The 25,500-nt window shown below is 37.4% G+C and overlaps 1 protein-coding gene across 3 annotated transcripts in view; it reads left to right on the top strand.

Annotated features, from left to right (window-relative positions):
• The window catches only part of LOC113121524 (cadherin-7), a 95,877-nt gene that overhangs the window by 29,554 nt on the left and 40,823 nt on the right, over positions 1–25,500 (top strand). For 2 of the 3 annotated variants that reach the window (XM_026292100.1, XM_026292101.1), the window contains exons 2-3: positions 7,580–7,874; positions 17,986–18,105. In XM_026292100.1, the coding sequence (XP_026147885.1) occupies positions 7,580–7,874; positions 17,986–18,105 (415 nt within the window). The remainder of the gene's footprint in view (positions 1–7,579; positions 7,875–17,985; positions 18,106–25,500) is intronic. The other variant, XM_026292102.1, reaches the window with a different exon arrangement.

The raw sequence follows: 25,500 nt of genomic DNA, 5'->3' as shown, positions 1-25,500 counted from the left end.
TACTCTTCTCCCTTGCTACAAGATAAACAAGCAAACACAAAGCTAACAGGCTGGTCCCTGGAGAACTGCCTGCATACAAAGTGATGATAAGTGTCGGCACTGATTTCAGAAGGGTTTGTGTTCAGATCCCACCCCGCCTTCACAATCCCTGGGAGTGCCTTTGAGCTACACCACCATGCTGCATGCTGTGTTGCACTCAGCTCAAGGGAAGCAAAAAAAAAAAAAAAAAAACGAATTACAGCAGAGTATTTACATTTTTGCAAGTGAAGCAACTATGGTGCTCAATAAAAGTAATAAGAGTTGAAACTTCAAATACCACCTGAAAATGAGGAGTGACGGTTTTAAAATGGGTTAGATTAATGAGAGAGGAAAGTATTTGACCAGGGTATACTTTTAATAAGCCCTGTCAAGCTATACATATTTTATGTAGTCCTTAGTGTTGATGAGATTTAGAGATGGAATCTGAATCTGCAAAGCCACTTGCTGCACCAATGTGTCTTTCTGCAGCCTGGCAGAGTGGGAAATGAAGCAAACCAAATAGTTCACTGAAAAGAACACATATTGTGCTTGACCCCTGACCCATTTTGCATGCTTTGTGGCCTGTCAGTCTGGTCTTCCTTGTCCATGGCATTTACCAGAAAGAAACTGCCATGCATGGCTTCCTCAAAATTAAATGTTGACTCTCGCCACGACTGTTTACCTCAAGGTTTTTTGTGACAGCAGAAAATGGTAAATAAACATGGTGAGCTCCATAAGAGAGGAGATGTATGCATGCTGAGGCTTGAGGACACATCCAATGCAATCACTGTGCCCCATAACATGGCATCCATCAGCCGGCTGATGGATGCCATTAATAAAAGACCTTTGGTGTTATATCCACTGTTCAGCATGTACTCCTTCAGCACCACCAATATAATATTGACCTAATCATTCTCCACCCCTGCAGCACTGGCTTGGAACCTAAAATACCATTGTTATTTATCCTATAATGAGATGTTGACATTTAGAGATAAATTGAAAGAAGAATCTCAACAATAATCCTGTCTGAGTACACTGTAATATAAAAAGAAATGCTGAACAATAGGCTTTTGTCATTGCTCTATGCAATAAATGACAAGCAAGGCCAATACTTAATTGAAAAACACTGTACACAATATGCACATACTCATTTAATTATGTTTTCAAAAATACGATAAAGTATAATCTTTTCAATAATTGGTAGCTTCACAATGTTTTCAAGTAGTGTGACTTTTTCTAACTTGGAGCCCCGAGTCAGCACTCTAACAGGGAGAGGGCAGGTCTTTGCCTCAAGGTAGGCCAATTTCATATATAAAGTTGAATTTACTGACAAGACTGAACATGTAAAAACAGACAATTCTTCAAGCTAAAAGACAACTACTTTGTTTGACCCTCAAATTTGACCCATAGGAAGCTTCCAGTGGCTGGACCTTTATTGTATCAATAATGTGACCCATACAACTGACCAACATGCAGGAGAACTGGACACAGGGGAGCCAACAGCGTTGAAGCATCTTCTCACTGGTGCAGCTTCTTTTGTGCAAAATTTAGTGCCCGGCTACCCAAACAAAGACAGAATGTGCTGAAATGCCCCATTATACTAAATGTTCTACTCTGGATGAACCTGCGGCTTCATTCTTAAGTTAGCATTTTGAGCAGTTTGGGTAATACTTCAGTCTTCCCTATTTCTAAGTGAGCATTTTTGCAATCAGTGAAACAGCCACCCTCTAAATGAAAGTGTGGTGAAACACTGTATTGCACTCCTACCAATAATGTCAAGTCCACAAGAAGGCCAGGCAGAAGATGGCATCCATTGGTAAAATAAAAATTTGAAAGACTAAGCAATCATCATGCCTCCGCCAAACTGTGATTGCTCTGGAGTATGACCAGCCTCCTTTTGGCTTCACACCAATCAAATCATAGCAAGGTAACAACATCAGTCTTAGCCAGTTTGCATGGATAGCACTAGCAACATTGTCAAGTGCAGTTATGAAGGGTGGACATTTGAAGTTTTAGTAGAAGACAGTTTCATTAAATTTCCAATACAGTAACTTAAAATGAAATCTGATGACAGATGTGTATGGAAAGGAAAAAAGGAGAGATTTGGACTGTACTTTCAGCGTGTGTGTGTGTCTGTGTGTGTGTCTGTGTGTGTGTCTGTGTGTGTGTGTTGCAGCAAGCAGCATGTTCTGCATCTGTATGATACAGTTTTGGGTAAAATGATACCAGGTGCTCTAATAGCTCATCTGGTTACATTACACTGACTGATGTACACCATGATGCACACATAGATCTTAGGCCTTGTCTCACTAAATGTGACCCATGCCACTGATTTTAAGTGACTACAGATTTCATGTAATTAAGGTAGTTACCTTACCACTGAGCTATCCAGTTAGTCTGGTCAGTAGTAAATTGATAGCTGGGAATTATGATGAAAGCGAGTCAAAAGAAGCCCTGAGAGAAACCAAAGAAACCCACACCAAAGGGCATCAACCTATAAGGATTCAAAGGCATGCATGAACAGGCGAAACCACCAGCCGGACCCGGAACACCAGCATCGCAAGTTATTCACCTGCACATGGAGCACCCACCATAGCCGCTTGCCTCTCGCTGTGCTCCATTTGAAAGGAATTTCAAAGGAAAAGTTGTTGAATCTAATTTTTCCTCAGAGGGTAGCTGGCTGTGGTGCAATGTGACGATGATTTTTCTGCTGGGTAATATTTAGAGATTCAGTAACTGTGCAACAAATGCAATCCTTTTTAGCCAATAAGATTCTTTAAATTACACAGAAGTTTCTCTCTACTATGCTTATTATTGAAGGAGATTTTAACAGTGCTCCAAATTTATCACTGTTAGAGTTTCCCTCAAGAAAAAAACTGCAAATTTATTAGCCCAATCATTTATACTTTTTTTAGTAATTTGTCATTGCTAATCCTTTTTATATTTCTTTAAATGCACTCAAACAATTCATTTACTTGGTTCAATGATTTTATGGTACAGAAATCAAGGACAGGTCTATGGCTGAGCTCATACTCTTTGGCTTCTTTAATTTACTCTTGTTGTTTCTCCAGCCCCTCTAACCAACCATGCTGATGTTTTCCCACTATAATTAGATTCCAAAAAGGCCAAAATGTACTCCAAATTATTGGAACGTAAACTGTTGTCCTCAACATAATTCATCAATATATTATAATATATACAAAAACACAAAGTTCTGACTGATATAACTGCATGGGAAAAACCTAAAAACAAATGTCTATTTTCCAATTAGGATGATGAATAACAATTAAAAGTAAAAAAAAATTATGAAAGTACAATGAATGAACATTAAGAAAATTAAACAGAATGCATATCAAAGAGGGGTATTTATCGGATCAAGAGTCAAATTACGAGAATATAAGTTAAAAAAATTGCTATTTTTTAGTTCACAGAAAAATAATGTGAGACCTCAAAAAGATTCAGAGACTCCATATAAATAATATTACTATTTCAGATGATAAACTGTGAACTCATATTTTGGACGTTTATCTAAATTTATATTACCCATCTTTGAATTCTGAGGTCTGTAATGCACTTTTGAAATAAACTGTAGAAGAGAGCCACATTTTTCTGTCCTTAAAGAAACTTTAATAACAGGTGAGTTATCAGAAACCATGGAACAAGACCCTATTGTTATTATGTTACCCAAAACCAGCAGAGTTTCTTCACCTAGATAACTGGAGAAAAAATAGATTATTAAACTCTGATTATAGGTTATTAACTCCTTTATGTGCCAACAGACCGACTCCCTATTTAGAAGGGATTAACTGCAGGGTTGATTTATCTCTAATAATATCCACTCAGTATTGGATATGTTAGACTACTCATATCTTATTGAAGAAGGAGCACTTATTCTTTCCTTGAATTTCTATAATGTATAAAGCTTCACGTCAGTTTGAATCGAGTATGTTTCAAACTAATGGGCCATACTTCATACAAAAAAATCAACAGTAGCATTACTCTCTGTGGGGATGTCAAAACATCTTGAACTTAACATGGGTATAAGACAAGGCTGCCCAATTGCTCCCTTCTCATTGTAGGAGCAACAGAGATGTTGAATCTATACAACTTTAACAATGCACAGAGAATAAGAAATGAATGACACTTTTTAATATGAACACCAAGTTCCAGCTATCCTCAGTGGATTGGATGCATTTTCTATAGCTTCTGGCTTAATAATTAAATCAATTTACCAATCCTCATCTGACAGAGTGGGTGACAACTTAAATCTGAACATACACAAAAAGAAAAATATAATTAACAATTGGCTTTAACAGGACTGAAACTCCAAGGGGATTTAAAGAATTGTTTACCCTGTTCTAACTTCATAGAGTATGTTGTCAAGAAAACTATCTCTGTGATCAATTTATTGAAACAATATTTGGAGAATAAGAACATGACAAAAAGCAATACAATGACCTGATATTGCTGTGAAGTAAGTTTCTGTTTTATTTTTCAAAAAGTCAGCTGGGTCAAATGTTGCCTCCTAGGTATTGTGATTTATTATTCCCAGCCTGCTATTTGAAAAATGTTGTGGTCAAAGATTCTTATTGAGTTGTGATTTAAAATGCAACACATTGCACATGAAGTTAGTTAATTTCCATAAACAAGGCTTTGATTCATGAAAAATAAATGACAGATATATTTTCTTCTGCAAAATCAGTCATGTATATCTACCAAAAAGATCACGTTTCTCAGAAAAGGTACATCAAACGACATAGTGCAATCTCCAGTAATTCAATATGAAACATTTATTCAAACAAACAATATTGATATTACATTTATTCAGTATGAAAGGAAGCATCAGTATATCTGATGATCGGTGGAATAGTTTGTTTGGATTGGAAATGCGACAATAAAAATTTAAGAAGCATGTTTCAGGAAGTGGTCATGCTCCGAATGCTGTGTGATGGTTGTACTTGATATTTTACAGAAAGTAGTTGTCTCTGTTTGGAGAAAGGTTAGGTCGTGAGTAAGCAGGTAAAGCAGGTGGTTGAAAAGAGCAATTTTATTACAGGCATGAAATACAGAGAATGAGGGAAAAACATTCCCTGAAAAAAAAAATCCACTAAATGCCTGTAACGCATCTTCTTCTCTGTTAATTGAGGTGTTTTTCTTGGAGGTGATGAAGATTAATAGTAAACGGTGAAAATGGTCTATCAATTTTTAAATACCAGTAATGGCCTCCGCTAAGACAATTTCTCTGATTACTGTGATGTTTAGCACAGTGTGGGGGTTGATGGCTAGCAGACAGCTCTGATGTCAAATGGGATTATTCAAGGTTGGTTACTTGTCATGTTAATTTTAATGCTCCACAAAGCTTCAAGTCTTCTTTCTTTAGAGTTGTTCAAAGGTTACTTTTGAAGGTACTTCTTTGAGTTGATGTTTTAAGATGTCATCCTTAAACTTATGACTTGTTCTTCTGAGATTAGACCTCTGTCATACGCAGAGTGTTGTTGTAATGACTACAAAGGTTCCCTGATATAAATGTCTGACTTCTTTCTTGACCTTTATGTATGTCTACGGAACATTTTAACAACTTCTTTTAATATCTTTGCCTGTTCTAGCTAATTCAGGAAACAAAAATCTTTCCATAAAGTTCTTTATAATGTGTTTAGCCAAAGAATTTGAAGATATGAACTTATACGAACTTGTATATTACTAATGTTGAGGATGGTGTATTTGGATATTAAAAAGAACTGATTTGACAACATAACTCTTGGCACATGGCATCAGAGCTTGATATTGCTCATATGAGGACAAATAAAAAACCTTCACAATGTTTTTTGGTTTCAGTACTGGATAAACTCATAGCTATTCTTGCTGCTTCTATACAAGTGGCACCAAGAGGGAAATATTGAAAATTTTCTTTCAGCAGCTAGATGTCATACAGCATGTCACTGAGATAACATTCACATCTACCAAACTGTCTGTGCTCTTCTTATTTCTAAGAGAGTGAAAATAGATGAAAAGAAGAGCAATTTGGATCACTAAGTCTTTCACTCAGCAGAGCAATCACTCACTGATATTTAAGTGGTGGTCTGAATACTGGATTCTTCACCACCTTTGGGCAAAGAACTATGTATCCACTGTACACCCAACATCGGTATGGTTAAACACAGATGCCAGCTATCCAGTAAAGCATCTCCACTGGAAGAAATGGTATCCCAGTGCAACATTATAAGCACTTTTTGAAAGATTTGCATTAAATCTTTGGCAAAAATGCAGATAAATGTTTCCTGTGGATTCAGTTTAACTTGACATTTCTAATTGCAGAACAGAGAAAAATGCAAAATACACATCTGTGTGGTAAATTAATGTTCCACTGATTCAGTCCAACAAGTCCTTCAACCTAAACAACCGTATAGGTTGCTTGTCCCTACTATCTAATACCATCCATCCATCCATCCATCTTCTATACCCGCTTTTCCTGTTCAGGGTCACGGGGATCCGCTGGAGCCTATCCCAGCTCTCTCTCGGGTGGAAGGCAGGGGTACACCCTAGACAGGTCACCAGTCTGTCGCAGACTATCTAATACCTTCGTTGTAATTATGTTAACAAAAATAAATAGCTGTTTTTATAAGTGTCATGGTTTGCTTATAGGTTGAGGCATGAAAACATCTTGTTTAGACTTAGATTGTGGTTAATTTAAAATGAATATTGTTAAGGTTAAAGGGTCCATGACACTGTGGTTGCAATAATAAACATATTTAAGGTTATGCAATGGTTCTGGTTAAAAGAAATAATAACTATCAGTTTGAAACAGGAAATAGCAGTCTCCTGCTATCCATCATCCCTGTGTGGACTGGGTCGCTTGATGTTCTGATTTGCTTCTGTCACTATAATTATGGCCTCCAGAGCTTGTCCATCAATAAATTGTAACTATAAGTTGTCATAAGTTGCTTTTACAGCCAACCTAAACTCATTTTGTTATAGCTGCTTTGTTTTCTTATGTGAGTTAGATATTGCTGGAGGTTTTCATGGAAAAAATGTTAGTTTGATCATTTGTAATAACTATTATATTATTTAGCAAAATCAAAGTGGCATTACACTAAATGACAAAATTTAATTTTATTCTGTTATTTGTAGTAAAATGCAAATCATGATGGGGTTTTGTAACATAATTTATTCATGTGCAAATGGTGCATGCTTTGATCTTTTGATCCAGTTTGGAAGTTTGTCCAATAAACATAATGTCCATTTGCTTATTTTGCTGTTTTGCATGTGTTGTCTGTGCGCACTGAACATAACATTCTGGCATAAAAATATACATGGTGAAAGTAATAAATATTTGATATAATATTTACATATTTTAGTAGTATTTATGAGATGTAAGATATTTATACTTTATTAGATGAATAGGATGAGTGACATAAAATGTGCTGAAATGCAGCAAGTTTAAAATCCAGCAGTCAGATTAGTTTGTTATCATTGAATAGGTAATATGAACTATCAGTCAAACTTGTGTAATCATTATTTGCCAATCCCAACACTCATGCTGATGTTTTTTTTTTTCCAACAGCTACACTCAGATGTGGACAAAGGAGATGGCAAGGTGAAGTATGTGCTATCTGGTGAGGGTGCCACCTCCATCTTCACAATTGATGAGAACACAGGAGACATCCATGCCACAAAGCGTCTTGATCGGGAAGCACAGGCCTACTACACCCTTCAAGCCCAAGCTGTAGACCGACTCACCAATTTACCTGTCGAGCCCAAGTCTGAGTTTGTGGTCAAGGTCCAGGACATCAATGATAATGAGCCTAAGTTTCTTGACGGGCCATATTTGGCAGGTGTTCCAGAGATGTCACCTTTAGGTAAGTCTCATCATTTGTCTAATAGTCCCATAACAGGTCCTCTGATTTTGATATTTTCTCTTCATTTTCATGCTCACCCTTTATGCTTCTTTCAGCTCTCTCTCTCTCACATGCTTTGACTCACCCTCACTCCGACATCTGCATTTGATAATTTTCCACCTCACTGAATTTGTCTTCATCTCTCTCAGTCTTTAGGTCATGAGGGGAATCAGGAAGTTTGCAATATTAATTTTAATGCAGCATGTTCACTTTGTAAGACTCAATACACACTAATCACATTGGGCCCAATTTAAACTACATGAGGTTCTTGTATATGAGCTTCACATCAGTTGGGGTTCAGGTTAAACTACTTGGATTTCTGCATCCCTTAGCAAGAGCATGCAGGTTTATTGGCTCCTTTGTCCTTTTCACTAATAGTATATGCCGGTTAATAAGCCCATGCATTTTTCTCCTCTTGAGGTCTGTGAACTTTTAAATACCTTTGCCTTACTTTTCCACAAACTTACACAAAAAAATCACTCCCATGATGCCCTGAGTGCATTGGACAAATTGGGGCAAATGTATTCATGAAGCACATTTAGTGATTCAAAGTACTCATCAAGATATACAGAAAATAAAATAATGAAAAAGTACAAGAAATCCTGATGAAGAGAGAAAGAAAGAAAGAAGGAAATCAGCAAGCATGTTTTTGAAGCAGCCCAGTATCAAAATGAAAGCGATATATATTTACATCCTTAAGCATTAAAGTGGTTAAAAGCAAACAGAAATTTATTACCATGTCAAGGTGAATTATTAATTTAACATCGAGAAAATGTGGACTTATAAGTATATTTAGCTGTCAGATTTTTCTTCTCTAACTTTGATCAAATACCAGTCTGAACATGCTAGTGGGATGCTATTTAACCTTTAAAGCTTGTAATATTTTTAGTTGAAATACGCTCAAAAACCTAATGTGGCGAGGTGCATAAAGGCTTCTCTGACCCAGCCCTGCAGAGGTGCATGGATGTTAAGTTTTTGAGAGAGCCTCACCTTTGTAACCAATCAGGCAAGGCCAAAGCTAGGCCACAGGAGCTTGAGAGTCCAGACTAATTCTTTGTATAGAATAGAAAACGAGCTGGTCTGACTGTTGATAACTTAGAAACTTATTATATGAACATCACAATACTACTCCATTTCATTCGGCGTCACTCTCTACACATCTCAGGCCACATTATGAGTTCTCTGAGACTGGACTGAGGTACAGCAGTGCTTTAAGCTAAATGCTAACATGATGAGCATGTTAACTCAAAGTGATCATGATGCTGATGTTTAGCAGGTAAAGTTTCCACATTCATTATGGTACAATACTAGTGTTTTCTAATTAGGAATAAAAACAAACTGCCCCCAAGGATGATGAGTTTGCAGGAATGTAATAATAAACTACTTGACAATTATTGAACAAATTAAAAATTTCAGACATTTGACTCAACATTATAAATGTCAGCCTCATGGTGGATGTTAAATAAGACATGAGTGCATCACCAGTCATTAGGATTCATTCGTCCTCTGGGACCCATGGATGTACAAAACGTAGTGCCAGTCTATCCAGCAGATGTAGGGAGATTTTAGTGAAAGGTCAAGAGATGATTGTGTTTCATCCTCTTGAGATTATTAATGTCCAGGCCGAATGTAAAGGCAGTTCAACCTGTAGGTCCTACATGTTGCAAAATTTCATTAAAAAAAATGTATTAGAATAATTTTAAGGATCACCACATTAAAACTCATTATCTAGGGACTGTGAATATCTGCATGAAACATGGCTGTAAAAATAGCAGTGATGAAAAGTGTCGGGCCAACCATTTGACATTGAACTTTTTAAATACGTCACCACTGTCATGGCTGTAAACACTATACAGCTGTACACACTATACAGACTAATATAGTTGTTCACATTTCAGTGATCGCATTAACACTTATTCCTGTGAATATTTCTTATGTCTGTGCATTTTAAATACATTTGTGAAGAAATAACATCAGACCCTGCCTTCAACTGTCTGTATGGTCAAGATTTCCTCCGAGGTTTTGAACACATCACTCTCAGTGCCAAATGCAAGTAAATGCAAATGAGCAACAACAACATCCTGAGGCCTTTGCAGGTGTATGACAAACACAGCTAGAGCATGGGAGAGTGACCTCCATGTTGATAAGCCATAGTCTATGTGGTTTTTATATTGAACTTATACGATTTAGAAATTAACTTATGTCATAATTTTATCAAAGCTGGTTTAGGTTACATGACTTTGTAAATGTAGGCCTAAATTATACATTTTGGTCAATAAGAAATGGGCGGTGCTGAGCATAAAAATGCTTTGACTATGGTGTTTGATGGTGTTTTATTCATCCGTACCCAGTATATTGTAATGTGGTCTGATGTGCCTTAATTTACATATTTATCAGTTCACATATGCCAATACAGACCTGTAGGCTTAGAAATGTTGATGGATGACGCATGTTTAAAAACTCACTCAAGCAAACTTAAAGTCTAAATAAGGCTTTAAGGCCAAAGGCATTCTTTCTACAAATTGGGCTCAGAGTTCATGGTAGCCAGTACTAACAGGTGTTTGCTTTCTGAAAGTGTGTCTGAAAAATATTTGAAATAACTACATTTCTAACCATCAATTATCGTGCAACCTTGCAGCAGCAATAGTAAGCAGTGCAGCCCAGAGATCCTTAATTTCCTCCAACTCCTCCTAGGGGTTCCCAAGACACTCCAAGGTATGCTGGGAGCTGTGGTCTAATCACATGTCAGCTATGACTGATGAGATGGAGACTAGAAATCAGAGATTAGAAATTTGTCTGTTGAGATGTTTCTGTTTTAAATGTATGTTTTTAAGGTATGAATTTTAGTTCTCATGCTATTGCACAAAGCATTCTCATTTTGAGAGGAAAGTTGTTATAGCAGTCCATCACAGTGAACGTACAAGTTGTTTAGTTATGCTTATATTACAACAGTTACACAATAAAACATAAGAAATAAACAAAACAAGGCACAACATGCATCATTAAGGAGGTGCTTATATTTGAAAGAGCAACTTAATATATCCATTTTTGAGTTAGTGAAGTAAATGCACACGTTTTATAGCGTAGAGTAATTTTGTACATATGAAAAAAACAGAAATGTGCCGTGTTTGCCAATTTGGGATGATCCAAGATCCAAATTTATATATATATAGTCTGTCTATAGTCTCTCTATATATATAGATATATATATATATATCTATATATAGATAATCATTAAATGATAAAGTCGTAATTGGGGAAAGGTAGTGGAGGGAGTGCTGGATTTCAATGCATTTATCATTATCATTATTATTACTTTATTTCCTTAAAGGGACATTTTTAGTTAAAATCAGGCACATGCTCCTCTTTTATCTGCAGTAACTTATAACTCTTGACCAATCTGGGGCATTGGAATTAAATTGTGAATGTGACACTGACATATGATCATATTTAAAGTAATGTAACAAACTTTTTAATCACACATTCAGCAGATACGGAGCAACATTAGGATTCATTTGGGGTTATTTTTCAGCCCACTTGTTATATTAACGCCTAATATTTACTCTTCTTGTAGTTCAGTTATGGTGCCTGCTAACTCCTGTGGGAAATGTTCGTCTTTGTTCATCAACTATTTAGAGCAGCAGTTGGAAGCAACACAATGAAAGTGAGAGTAAAACAGTAAAGCTGAGGGCCAGAAAACCAAAAGAGTTATCTGAAAAATGCCATAAAGTGTCTAAAGCTGAGAGGAGCTGCAGAGACTGATAGTAATTCTTTGTATGTTTATTACTTTGTACAGCTGCTTTCAAATATACAGTAATTGTTAATATAAAATTTCCCATTATAGTTGCTTTAAATTCATCAATACATTAAATGCAAGTCCTTTTCCATAAAAAGACAGAACGCTAAAAAAACAGCTATCTCTGTCTTTCAGCATCACCACAATATCTCAAACGTGTGTTACCATACAGATGGAAATTAGTGAAAACAAAGGTGTATATGGCTTTTCTTTTTACAACCTTCAAAGTTATAATGAAAATTTCAGCAAGCATACAGTAGCACTGGGAGTCGTTCCAAGGGAAACAGTGCTTTGCTTACAACACAGGTGCCGAGATCTCTGAAGGATTACACAGCCGACTGTCAACGGGGGGTACAGAGCTCAGGCTTAAGGAACTAGAGGATTAGAGTACAAGGGGCTCAGAGTCTCGTGTCCAACCCGAGATAAGACAGCAACTCAGTACATCAACCACAGAGGAGGATGTGTTCACACCACGAGCGCCAAGAAGCAGGGTCCCACTTTATTTACTCTGCCAGTTCCCGTGAAGGTCTTCATCACAGATTGTGAGAACAATGGGAGAATAATGCATTGCTTCTCTTTGTAAATATCTGCTCAAAGCAATTACCAAAGAAGTGAAGGATGGGGAAGGGCCAAGCACCCCTTGTCCTCAGTAATTCCTTTATAGATGTCTTTAAATCATTAATGGTCACAGCTCTGCACCACTGATGAATGGGTTCAATTTAGAGGAAATCATGAATTTAATTAATTAAAGTAATTAGAGGCAGTGCTCGTCCATACACAGAAAAACCTTTTGGCCCAAGGATCTCTGAAGGCTTTTGTTTTAATCACGGCAGGGATGTCAAATAAAAGACAAGAGAGCTTGAGGACAGTTGGAGGTGTGACAGCTCTCCTGCTGCTCAACCAAGGGCCAAAGGAGCAGTCTGAGGGCTCATTACAAGCGTAAAAAATGTAATGTCAACCCAAGGCCACAGTGCTTGAATTTACTACTCATGAGTCCTATATCCAGCTGTCTCATGCAGGAGAGCGAGAGAAATAGTGATTTAATTCTGGAAATTAAAAAAAAAACGATTTATGAATGTTGAGGGCAGCATGGTGGATTTGTGGTGAGCACTGTTGCCTCACAGCAAGAAGGTCCTTGGTTCGCAACCCATCAGGGCCTTTCTGTGTGGAGTTTGCATGTTCTCCCTGAGCTTGTGTGGGTTTTCTCCAGGTACTCTGGTTTCCTCCCACAGTCCAAAAACATGTATGTCAGGTTGATTGGTGACTCTAAATTGCCCATAGGAGTGAGTGTGAGTGTGTGAGGTTGTTTGTCTCTATGTGGCCCTGTGATGGACTGGTGACCTGTCCAGGGTGGACCCCTGCCTTTCACCCAAAGAGAGCTGGGATAGGCTCCAGCAGATCCCTGGGACCCTGGTTAGGAATAAGCGGGTATAGATGATGAATGGATGGATTTAGGAATGTTGATCCAAATTATTTTTGTAATTGTAATCTTAGTTTTGGAGCCATGTGTGCATTGTGGATTACAGGTGCACCTGTACAGTATTGTTATTCTTCCACTTCAACTTCAGTTTCACAGCACTCTCAACACACTTAACAAATGACTGATATGTTGATTGAAATAATAAAAATTGGTAAAAAGAATAGTAAAATTAGTACAGCAACACGATCATAGTTAAAAGATTTGAAACAGAAGGTGCTCTGTGGGAGAACGCTCGGAAATCGGCTGACTTTTGTCTTGCTGGTGGTATAGTCAAAACCTGCATTTTGTGAAAGAAGAGGGCGAGAGAGAAAGAGAGTAATAGGTTATGAGGTCAGAGAGACAGGAGGGAGCAGTACCATGAACAGTTCTGTAACTTAAAAGAAGTCAGCTCTACAGGTGACAGGGAGCCAATGTAAGGAGGTGAGAATAGGTGAGACATGACTGTACTTGCCAGTGGGGTTTTAGGAATTAGGAAGACCAGAAAACAGTGTATTACAGTATGATCAGTAGATGAAAGGAGACAAATCGCATAATGTTCTGTTTTTTGTTAAATTATATGTTTTTTTTTATTGAGGTTATGAACTTGAACTGGACTCCATTATGTTAAGAAGTTTTACTAATTTACTGTTCCTCCCTATATATACACATGAAGCTTCAGAATATTAGAAAACCTGTTGAAAATATTACAGCGCAGTAGAGTGTCATTATTAACCATGACCTCAGTGTTAAAACATGTAATTAATATGACCAAAAAAAAAAGGAACATTAAAGGTATAATAAAAGTAGACTTTATAGTGCCTCTAACACGGTGTGGTCAAACACAGAGAAAACAGCCGGCAATTTCTTTTAGTTTCTTCCATTAAAAGCCTTGTAATTCATTTTCATTTTGCAATTGCAAATAAATATGAATTGAATAAAACAATAATCCCTGCTTATCTGAAACAGCAGGAAGCAGGTGTGAATGTGCATGAATATAATCAACTTAACAGTGGAAGCTTTGAATACTTATGAAGGCATTGCAACATTACTAGACTTAAAAGTAGTGCTTTAATATTAACATCATGCTTAAATATATTTACATTGAATTTTCAGGTCACATATTGTGTTTTGAAGTTGGTCATCTCTTTACAGATCAAAATGTATTTGTATTTCTACAAGCAGAAAATGGTCCTTCATTTGAAAACATATGCAGTCATAAGTTATAAGACATAATCCCCCCAAATAAACAAATTTGCATTGTGTGTGCACTCAGAAATGGATATTGTATTTGACAGCCAGATGCAAGTGGTTGAAGAATACCTGGTTCCCATTCAGATTAAGCATGCCACATTTATTTTCATTACTGGCAGATGACAGTTGCTCACCCAAGATACAGAATTGATTAGGAAACCTGTTTTGTACACAGCTGCAGGGAATAAATAAAAGATGTGAAGATCAGATCCATCACGTCAATGAAGATGGGCAAATATTGGCGGGACACATACTGGGCAAATTGAGTAGCAGATGACAGCCTCATGAAGCAGAAAGAATCTATTCAAATTTCAGGGTGTTCATCAGATTTTTTGACATCCTGCTCACCTGGCTGGTATTAACATTCACACTGATATTATTGTCAGAATATGGGGTTTGTTCATTTCAGACTGTACAGCAAGCAACCTGCAAAAGACAGCAGAAGGATAAACTTTTAAAAGCTGTGCTCTGTCAAGTCCATACTGAATGTTAATTTATAGCCTCATCTTGTGTGGAGTGATTTTAACTATCAATCTGTAATAGAGATTTAGACATCACCTGCGATCTCTTTCATACAATCATCCTTTGACCTTGGTGTTTTAAACTACCTGTAATATAAACTGTCATGACTAAGAGGTGATGATATAATCTAGGTGTCCTTCTACAACCAGCCTGGTGATAACTTCTCCAGCTTCACCTAGCTTTTTTCTTTTCTATTATATTGTTCACATCCAGGGCCAGAGCCTGTTAATTCTGCTTTATGGCCAGAATGGAGGACTCTAATTTTCAATTTCCATGATCCGTTCATTCTGTAAAAGCCTTTAAAACACATCCCATGATAGAAAGTGAGATTTTTATTAGGATGTTTGCTTCAAAGTAAAAATATCACCATAGTGGAAGACAGTACTTTCTGTCAGACTCTAGCGCATAAGCTCACGTTTATCCAGATATGTGCAGTGAGCCATTAAAGTGAAATATTCAAGCATAAACCAGCTATTCATCGAACTACCTGAAAAAGGCACTCTTTTTTTATTTTCGAGGTTTTTTCAACTATGTCTATTGTTGATGATTTCAGTGCTGCCAACTGTGAGACTACTGTAGGCGTCAGCTTTTAAAACCAACTGTGACGTACAGTCTAACAGGAAAAAAAAAAAGCCCACACTATAATGGCTGTTTGTGATAATTTACCAATTTATTACATGGCTTATCCTCTCTAATATCAGATGGGTATCAATCTTTTGATCTAAAATTACTTGCCTGAAAAACATCTGTAACCATTAAATGAGCCCAGTTAGAACAACAAGACTCATTTATACTATAATGAATGACCTATTGAAATGTATCAACCCTGATTGTCACTCATTATGTTTTCTCTGTAAAATCTTCAAAGCTTTTTTTTTTTTTTTACATTCCTTCTAAGCCATAGCTTTCAGCACAAATCATCAACCGCATTCAGTCAGTACATTTAAGAAGAAATGTATAAGGAGCGTTGTTTGATGTCTTCTTTTCTACCTTGGAGGAAGAGTGGGAGAGGACAGTACTATACCGCACACAGAAAAGAAAAAAAAAAAACAGTTGACAACAGTCATTGTAAGCAGAGTTCACTTTGAGTTTGAAAACAATTTCCTCCTTGTAAACTGGAAATTGGGGACACTAAAATAAAATCAGGCTTTATATTTTTGGTTTTATAACTGCCGTGCTCCACTGCATAATGTCGCTTTCTTTCTCTCTCTCTCTATGTGTGTGTGTGTGTGTGTAAATATGTATATATCCCCTGCATGGCAATAACTAATATTTCTGTAGTTTATTTTGAACTGTATTTAGATTCCTTCCCCTTTTATTAAATCCTCACTGCCAGTGTTTACCATCTCAGTTCAGTAACTCATAGACAGTGCGTTAACTACAGTAGGTTATCGTATGGCTAACTGGTGTGGCCATTAAATCGTACAAACATTTGTTTTTAATTAACTAATGAACTAATTCTTAATTAAATGCTTTGTTTATTTAACAGACACCTTATAAACAAGAGAGGAGTAAGAAATTCAGCATAATGTGTACAAAACATCATGCTAAGTCTAATTTCTCCATCCCTGGTTAGAAATAAGTTAAATAAGTGTGAACAAAATCAGGGTAAAAACAACAGGACAACAACTGGACTGTGTTGATTAAACCCTTTGCAATTTGTTTATTTCGTTAGATTAAGTGAGATTTTTCAAATTATGGCATTTTAATTTTAAAAACATTATTTAACAAGGAGAGTGCAGTTTTTTTAAGTGGCTGGCTTAGTATTTGCTTTGTAAAAATATTAGTATCGGCTTAAAATAATTTGTGAAATATTTCAAATGATTCTATAACTTAAAGGGAAAGTCAGATTTTTATGCTTACTGTAGCTTATATAAAAGCAAATTAAGGTGTCTTTTCAAATTATTGGCAAAATTAAGAGATCTGTAGTTGTAGCAAAAACTTTAATCATTGTGGTTTTATGGGTTAATTAATGAAGAATTCAATTGACAATCTTGATTACTTATATTCTTATATGCATTTCAGGCTTATTATTGTATTGCATATTTTAATACATCTCAGTTTTTGTGTTTTGATTTTTAAAAATCCTTTCCCAGTGTACTGGGACAAGTACAATTCATTCATCCACCCTGAAAAACATTGAATCAGAACATGTCCCTTTCACTAGTACTACAATTTAACAGAATCTCATAAACAAACAGCACTAAAAATGTTTGTGCTTTAAGGCTTCAATCATACCTCTCGCCTGCAGATATCAGTTGGTTTTCACAGTAACAATTTCTTTTGTAGATCAACAGCACCATCACATTAAAAGTTGCATATACTGTATATTTGAATGAAACAGGCCATCACTGGTGTGCCCATTAAATCATGTCTTTTTCTAAAACTCTGTCATATAGTGCTTTCATCTACAGTTTCACTGAGTCCTATTATGGCAACAAAAACAGTGCAGTATGACGTCATGAAAGGACAAATTCAAACTTTTTGACTATTGTAAAACCAAAAAAAGGATCAATACTGTATGTAATTCGATTAGCTTTGTCTGTTTGGTGGGGCTGCAAAACCCATTTGGCTGCTGAATTTGAATCGACAGATTAAAGTTACCAGAAAAGATGCCGCTATCTGATGTGCAGGAGGTAAATGAAACCAATGGCAACACAGTGAGCTCTAAAGGCTGGAAGACACACTGTAATCCTGCTGCAGCATTGCTCTAGATGATGGCAACAACTGAAAGTGTTATTTGTTTAGCAGCATTTCAGGCACAGAGCCAGTTCATGGCATAGCAGATCTTTTGGTGCTACTCAGTTTTCACTTAAATTCTTCTTTAAACGTATAAAAACGATTAGAACCCTAAAGTAAACATCAGTCCTTGCAAAGGAATATAGGAACAAATGACTAATGAGATTATTTATTGCCTCAGATGTTACATTCCATTGCTTTCTCCTTTTTCTTTCCTTTCAATCAGAATTGGTCTCACGCTCAGGTGACATGACGACTATTTCCTAATTAGTCATAGAAACTAATGAAGGGCTGTCTACCCACAGGAACCATGGTAGTCCAAGTGGCAGCCACAGATGCAGATGACCCAACATATGGGAACAGTGCCAGGGTGGTCTACAGCATCATTCATGGACAGCCATACTTCTCAGTTGAGCCCAAGACAGGTAGGTAAAACATCTGTCAGACCAAGTGGTTATGATTTAATGGTCTGGAAACATATTTTCTCAGTCACTTAGAAACTGTGAGTGATGATGTCCTATGCGACCACGTAATTTTCCTCCTGTTAGGACTGTTTTGATTATTTCACATCAAAGATTGGTGTTTTTTTTTTTTCCCTGTGCTACTCTCACTACACAGACTCACATGGAAAAAAAAATAATTTCTTACATGCACCAATGAGAGGTTAGCTACATTTAAAACAGAACTTTACTTGAGAGTTTTGAGGCTGCACGTTTGTGTTGACAAGCTACTATCAAATGTAATCAAACCAAAGCACACAGCCTTGATTCAGCAGATTCATTTTTAATTTGGTCATTTTTTAATATTAAAAATTATAGTTTTTGAGAAATACTTAAACTGGAACTTTCCCATTTAGTACTGATGAGGCAGAACCAAAGATGTCTTCTTTTTTTATTTTAATATTTTTATCCTGCCACCTGCATTACTCACAATACAAGTGTGGTTGGAGATTCAGGTGTGCAGTGCTAGTAGCCAATGTAGCAGAAATGGTTGTTTTCAGTCCCAAATGATGTTTAAAGTGAAATGACTTGTGTAGCCAAGTACGGTGACTCATACTCGCAATTTGTGCTCTGCATTTAACCCATCCCAAAGTGCACACACACAGCATGAACACACACCCGGAGCAGTGGGCAGCCATCGCTGTGGTGCCCGGGGAGCAACTGGGGGTCCAGTGCCTTGCTCAAGGGTCTCACCTCAGTTGTGGTATTGATGGTGGACAGAGCGTTGGCTATTCACGGTCCTGAGACTTTTGGATTACAAATCTGACGCGCTATCCATTAGGCCACGATATGCTGTCATATCCCTTGTGGGATCCCTTGTTTTTGGCAATTAGACTCCATTGATTGGAAGCATTGGGCATAGTCCTATATGAAGATAAGCAATAGCATAGATTTCACAGAGTCCAGATGCTGTTGGTGGTGGAACAGAGGTAGCAGGTGGCTGATGGAAGTCTTAGACATTGATCATGGACATCATAGCAGAATGGTGGTGATGGGGAGGAAGTGAGTTCAATCACAGGTCCAAAAGACAACCTGTCAGAATAGCAAGGATGTTTATAGAACAGCAGTCAGTGATTGACTGGCTTATGGAATATGGACAGAAGGGTCACTGGACAGATATGGTTCCATCAGAATTGAAGGTGGAGAGAGATTTGACAGCTTGAGGAAACAGAAGTGACAGAGAGAAACAGATCAGGAGTATACAGCCGACATTTATCCACTCAGGAACAAGCGTCAAGAACCAAGCAAGAATCAGCCGAATAGCAGAAGATGACAATAAGCAACACTAACGCTATTTTTTTGTTAATCAATTATACTCCATATAATTGTATACTCATAAGATTTTCTTTAGATGTAGGTCCATATGAAGATAGGATAGAGGACATATTTCCCTAAAATAAATCAACTCATTCTTAGCATGTTGAGGGTCATTAAACTCTGAGAGGCGTTATGAGCAATAAGGAGTATTTCACCAATATGGAATGGCTCATAAGAAGCAGACGGATCTAGAGTTTAACTTGGGATAAAGATGAACAGCAGCAGCAGCAGAGACGTAACTGTGTACTGAAGGTTGGACGTCGAAGGCCAGAAGAAAGCCATGAATGTTAGTGTGTATCAAAGGTCACCAAAGGCCAGACAAGGGCCATGAAAGTTAATGTGCATCAAAAGCCATTGTAGGCTGGAGGAGAAACATGAACATTAATGTGCATCAGAGCCAGAGAAGTGACTTTGATGTTATCCTGTGATAAAGGCTAGGGGTATAAACTAGAGAAAAGCGATGCTTTGATGGCTGGAGGGCTATTTGAGGCCAGTGGAACAGAGACAAAGCTATGATAGCATGTGAGGTAGACTGGAGGGACATTGAAAGCTGGAGGAAAGTTTACGTGCGTCAAAAGCTAAAGGGTCCTTGAAGGTCAAAGGGGGGGAAATTCAGTAAGTGTTGGGTGTGAAGAAGGCTAGAGGCCGTCAAAAGCCACAAGAAAGACATAGATGCTATCTTGCAATGAAAGTTTGAGGCTGTTGAAGGCCACAGTAAAGGCCATAAGAAAGAGATACATACTAGCCTACAATGAAGACTTAAACCAGAACAGAAAGGCACTCGATGGTTACAGCCTGAAGGCTACAGGAGAGAGATAAATGTTAGCATACAACGAATGTTAGAGCCAGAGGACTCAGTGAGGAAAGACATTAAAGAGACTAAAGTCATGTAAAGGGCTCGTAAATGAGCTCTGCGCATGTCTCATGGACCTAAGAGAAATTTCTGCAGTGCAGCTCCAAACCTGAAGGAGCATTTTAAAATCACTTTTTATATATAATTAAATAAGTAGTTAGATACAGGAAAATAAAAGAGCAGTGGTAGGATTTCAAGGATTTACCATATAGGATGAAGAGACCTATCTTCCCAAAGAAAATCATGGAACTAAATGATGAGTTGAGTATAAGGAAATAAAAGATTCAGTAAATTCAGTAAAAGTCCAAGTTGAAATGTCTGAAATGAAATGAAATTATTTGCCGTTGTTAGTGAATGAATGAAGTGCTGAGCTGTTCACTAGTGACTCAGTGCCAGTGCAGGCATGGCTGTGATCACAGGAAATTACTTCTTTGCTGAAAGCATATTATAAGATTGAAGCCGCAGAATCAATCATAATCCGATAGCGCTGTCCTAAATAATAGGCTGCTCCACTATTAAACTTATGTGCTGTGCTTATGTGGCTAGTTGAATGAAAGTACAGTAACAGCTCTAACAAGCACACGGTGAAGGAATCAGTGTCGCAGCTGAGCGTGGGGCTGCATGAATGAGATGCTTTCCCTAAGAATGCCAGTACAGTTGTACAGTGTTAGAAATTTGACACCTTCATTTACAGTAAAAGGTGTGTGTGATTAAGCATCTAAAAAATAATGCAATCATGAACTGAGTGTAAACTGCATTACCCTGACCAGTGTTGAATTCATATACTGTTGCATGAACTGAATTCTCTTTATGAGAGTTGGTTAACACTAGATTTGTTTTAACCAGTAATTTGTTCACTTACTGTTGTGATTGCAGCCTTCAAACACTAATGTGTTCACTTATTAAAATTGAATTACCTGAAAAAGTCATTTATTCAATCTACTTTTGTATGAACTCTTGCACTTAGTGCAATGATGTGTTCAGTTGCTGATTTTACTGACTGCATTGCCTTGGCCAGTGATGTGATCCCTTAGTGTTGCACAAATTGCAGCCTTGGTCTCCAGTGATGCATTCACTGACTGTTTTTGAATTGCAGGGCCTTGGACAGGGATGTGTTAATTTAATGTTAAAACAGCATTATGTGATGCATTCATTTTTTTTTGTTGTATGAACTGCAGTGCTTATTTAGTGTTGTATGTATTGCGGAGCTTCAACAGTGAAACATTCACATACCCTCCTCTTTTATATAGTGAAGTGAAACTTGCAACTTGTGACTGATAGGAATGAGCTAATGTTCAGGGACTGCAGGATAGTGGGAACTAGCGTTTTCCCATCAGATGAAGGGATGCTTAGTGACCAACTGCAGACTTTAGTGAGTGCTATCAGAATCTATGAGAAGAAAATTACTGCAGCTGGTGGAGGGCCAATGAAGTTTCACATGCTTTATGAAATCCTGCTGGATGCAAGCTAAATATAGCTGGGCCGCTTTAGTTGAGCCTAAATAAATGTGACTCCAAAGCAGAATTTAGGATCCCACTTAATACCAAACTTTATTGATTTTTGCTGCAATGTAATTGAATAAATTGAGTAAAAAGAGTGCGAGTTAACGATAATTGCTAATGGTGATCTAGATGTTTGAATATGCACCTGCTGGACATGTAAGTGATGTAATGTGAATGCAACATATATACAATACTGTTCATGATCATCAGGACCAAAGATAAAACAGCTGCCACAATTCTAACTTTCCAGAGTTGTACGGTCCTATCTGTAAGTATTACAAGCCAGTGTGCTGTGTTTTGGTGTCTATTAAGCATTTACCATAAAAAAATCTGACCTCAAGTTGGGCTTCCATAAAAAAATAAAAAATAAAAAAAAACCCATCCCTTACCTCAATCCCCATGAGAGGTGTTTGAAAGTGCTTGCTGGCCGCTGTACCTTGAAAGAATTGCATAGCACTGTGTGGGAGATGGAGACAGCCTGTGAATGAACAATCACCAGAGTAAAGTGAAGGAAAAAAACAAACAGCAGTAATAGTGAGTGCACTGACCACCATCAATGTGTAAATGAGCTTCCCCAGTGATCAGTGCCAAAATTGAGAACAGAAAAGAGGAGTAACAGGACAGTCAAACACTATACAGCAGCTCGACTGCAAAACTGTCCATCTCAACCTAGTGTGTCTTAAACTGCGATCCTATTGAAAAACACAGCTGACACAATGCTATAATGCTGAACATGAAAACAATATTGACACTTACTATGAACAAATTAAAGCAGAGTGAAAAACAAAGTATCAGTCAGCTATTAGCTGTAGGTGCAGGAAAGGTAATGGTAAAAAAAACACTGATAGCGAAACAGAAAAGAAACAAAATAACCTGTAAGTCAAGATGCAATATAGTTTCTTGACTTTTTATTCTTGAGAAGTGTGATGGCAGCCATTGCTACATCTCCATAGCTGGGCTCATTAGCCACTGCCCTGCCTAGGCTCAGATATTTCATGCAAAGCATTTTCACAAGAAAACAAAAATATTGGCCATCTCATAATATTAGGCTGGTGGGGTTTTATGAATGTAGTTCTAATTCATGAACGGCTGAAAGCCACTGCAATGCAGAGATTTATCTCGTTTATTTTTCACACTCAGGCAGACACAGAAATAAGAGGGATACTCGATGACAAAAACTCCACAGTGACCTGTCAGTTTCACTTTAAACATTCAGTAAACCCTAGAATAAACTGTAGCATTTAAGAAAAATGAAATACAGGAAAGGAAATAGCCTCATGCTGTATTGGCATCATGGATGTGGTGTTTGAGGAGGAAAAGATGTGAGCATCAAAATTAGTTGTGAAGCATCACAGAATTTATTTATTTATTGTTTTTCACGTTCCCTTTGACCTTCAACTAATGAAGCATTAGTCAAAGATTACATCTTCCTTTGCGGAAATCAGGACATTTGAAGAGGTTAACCCAAATTTATAGGTTCCAATGGCTATTGGGCAATATCCAGTTTAATAATTGTTTTACAAATGCTTCTTTTACCGAACTGCAAGAAAATTTGTAAACATTTCCATGATTTCCGCTGGATGTAGAGTATATCTTGAACAGCTCACCACTGCTTCCGATTCTGCTTTGTAAAAATAGTTTAACTACTATGATGTTGCTGCCAGTTAATGTAATTGTGTACAAATGTAGCTTCTTGCCTTAGTAACCATAGATCATATTACATATTTGCTTTTTAGTTTTAAATAGTAGTATTGTCATGTAGGTGTGTATTAGGCACTGACCAAACATTTGCATTTAAAACAAGCAGCCTATCTGAATACTGAGTTTTTAAGTGTAGGCTAGGTTTTGACTGTACTGTTGATTTGTGCTGCCTTATGAAATTCTATTTCTAGTTGGAAATTTCCCATATAGGAATAACTCACATAGTATAATGACATCTTAGTTTGTGTCTTTCATTTCAAACAGGGGTTCACTGCACGTACACTGTCAGAGTATAGGCATGAGCATGTTTTGAAACTTTGATTATTAACATTAATCAGGGATAGATATTTCAATAGACCATGATCTCCTATCCATTTATGCTGCCAGTACAGAATCACTCTACATTATGTCGCTTCTCACTCTGTGTACACTGTTAGATGATTGCTTAAGATAAGATAAGATAAGATAAGATAAGATAAGATAAGATAAGACACTTTTTTCATCCAAAAGGGGAAATTCATGATTATTTTATTATAAATGTATTAAAACAATAAGTGCAAAACTCAAATGGCTCAATAGAAAGGGATTTATTGGGTGTGGAAACACAGCCCAGCCTTGTGGGTCTGGGCATGTGCAGTGCCGCTGAGTAACACACCTGGATAGGTAGTACAAATTGACACCTTCTGGCTTGATTATAGCAATATTGGCAGACAAGCATGTGCACATGTTGCCATGCAACATGGCTGCTATGTGTGTCTTCAAGAGATGTAATGACATCTTTTTTGGCACAGAGGCGAGACTAAAAATCGTATTTGATGCAATGTTCCGGAGAGGTCTGTCAACTTATCCTGCTGCTACATTATCCCTGGTCAAGTTGACCAGGAAATCTCCCTGTGCTCTCTGTCACTGCCACCCAGATGCTGGACCCCTGACACAAATTCCTCTGGGTTTTCCAGAGGGTCAGGTCGCCTGCAGCTATACTGCCAAACAATCGACTTTTATCTTCACAGCATTTAACCGTTTTATCCTATTTTTGTTCATCACAGTACCATTAAGTAGGTGTCTGATCAGTCTTAAATTTATTCTGCAGACACAACAATCCCAAACATACTGTGCAGCCAGAGAATAAAGAATTATCTTCAGAGAGAAGAAAAAGGGCTCCTGCAATAGATGGTAAGTTGTTTGGTGCTGGACAGGTAGCACTGAGTGTGCTGTATTTTTAATTATAAGCTTTTAGTTAAAAAAACAAACCAGCTTTGGTTTGGTCTCCAGCAATGCTTAAAAGAAGTGTCTGGGTCTACAGCTGCTGAATGCCACATGATGTGTAGGCTGCCTAGTAACCTTTAACTTTACCAAAACTTCATTTTAGTTTATACCTGTAATCCTCGAGGGCACAGAGGCTTAGAAAAGAGGCATTCCCAAAAGTTCAACACAGATCATCTCCACCACAGTCATGTATCCACAATAAACTTACTGGTCCACCTCTGCATTGCTTCTTTGTTAGTTTTTCAGCAAAGCACTGCTTAAACACCTTGCAATTTAGCTCATATTTGCATAAGTTTAGAGCACAAATGAGCTTGAATTTCACAACTCATAGCTAAGTGGGTCTTCACAATTAGGTGGTAGACTGGGTTTACTTTCAATAGGTAGGTTGATTTCTGGTCTCCTTTGTCCTCACTTTGAGGTGTCTGAGCACAACACTGAACCACTAATTGCTCCTGATGTTTATTTAAATGAGAAAATGAAAGCCAGTTTTCAAAAAGGAGACTGCTCAGTGATCTTTAAATACTATACAAGTGTGTAAGGTTTCTTCAGTTTTAAGTGTGAGACTAATAAGCCTACAGATAAATGCCACATTGGTACTCTTTCTGTAGGACAATGACTAGTTTATTAACCTGTCAAACAACCCCCGACACACACCTAAATGCAGATATAGCCCTTGGCCCC

Source organism: Mastacembelus armatus, chromosome 20 (genome assembly GCF_900324485.2).
Source record: "Mastacembelus armatus chromosome 20, fMasArm1.2, whole genome shotgun sequence".
Classification (NCBI taxonomy): Eukaryota; Metazoa; Chordata; class Actinopteri; order Synbranchiformes; family Mastacembelidae; genus Mastacembelus; species Mastacembelus armatus.
Note: the sequence above shows the minus strand (reverse complement) of the source record. Positions and strands in the feature narration are given on the sequence as shown.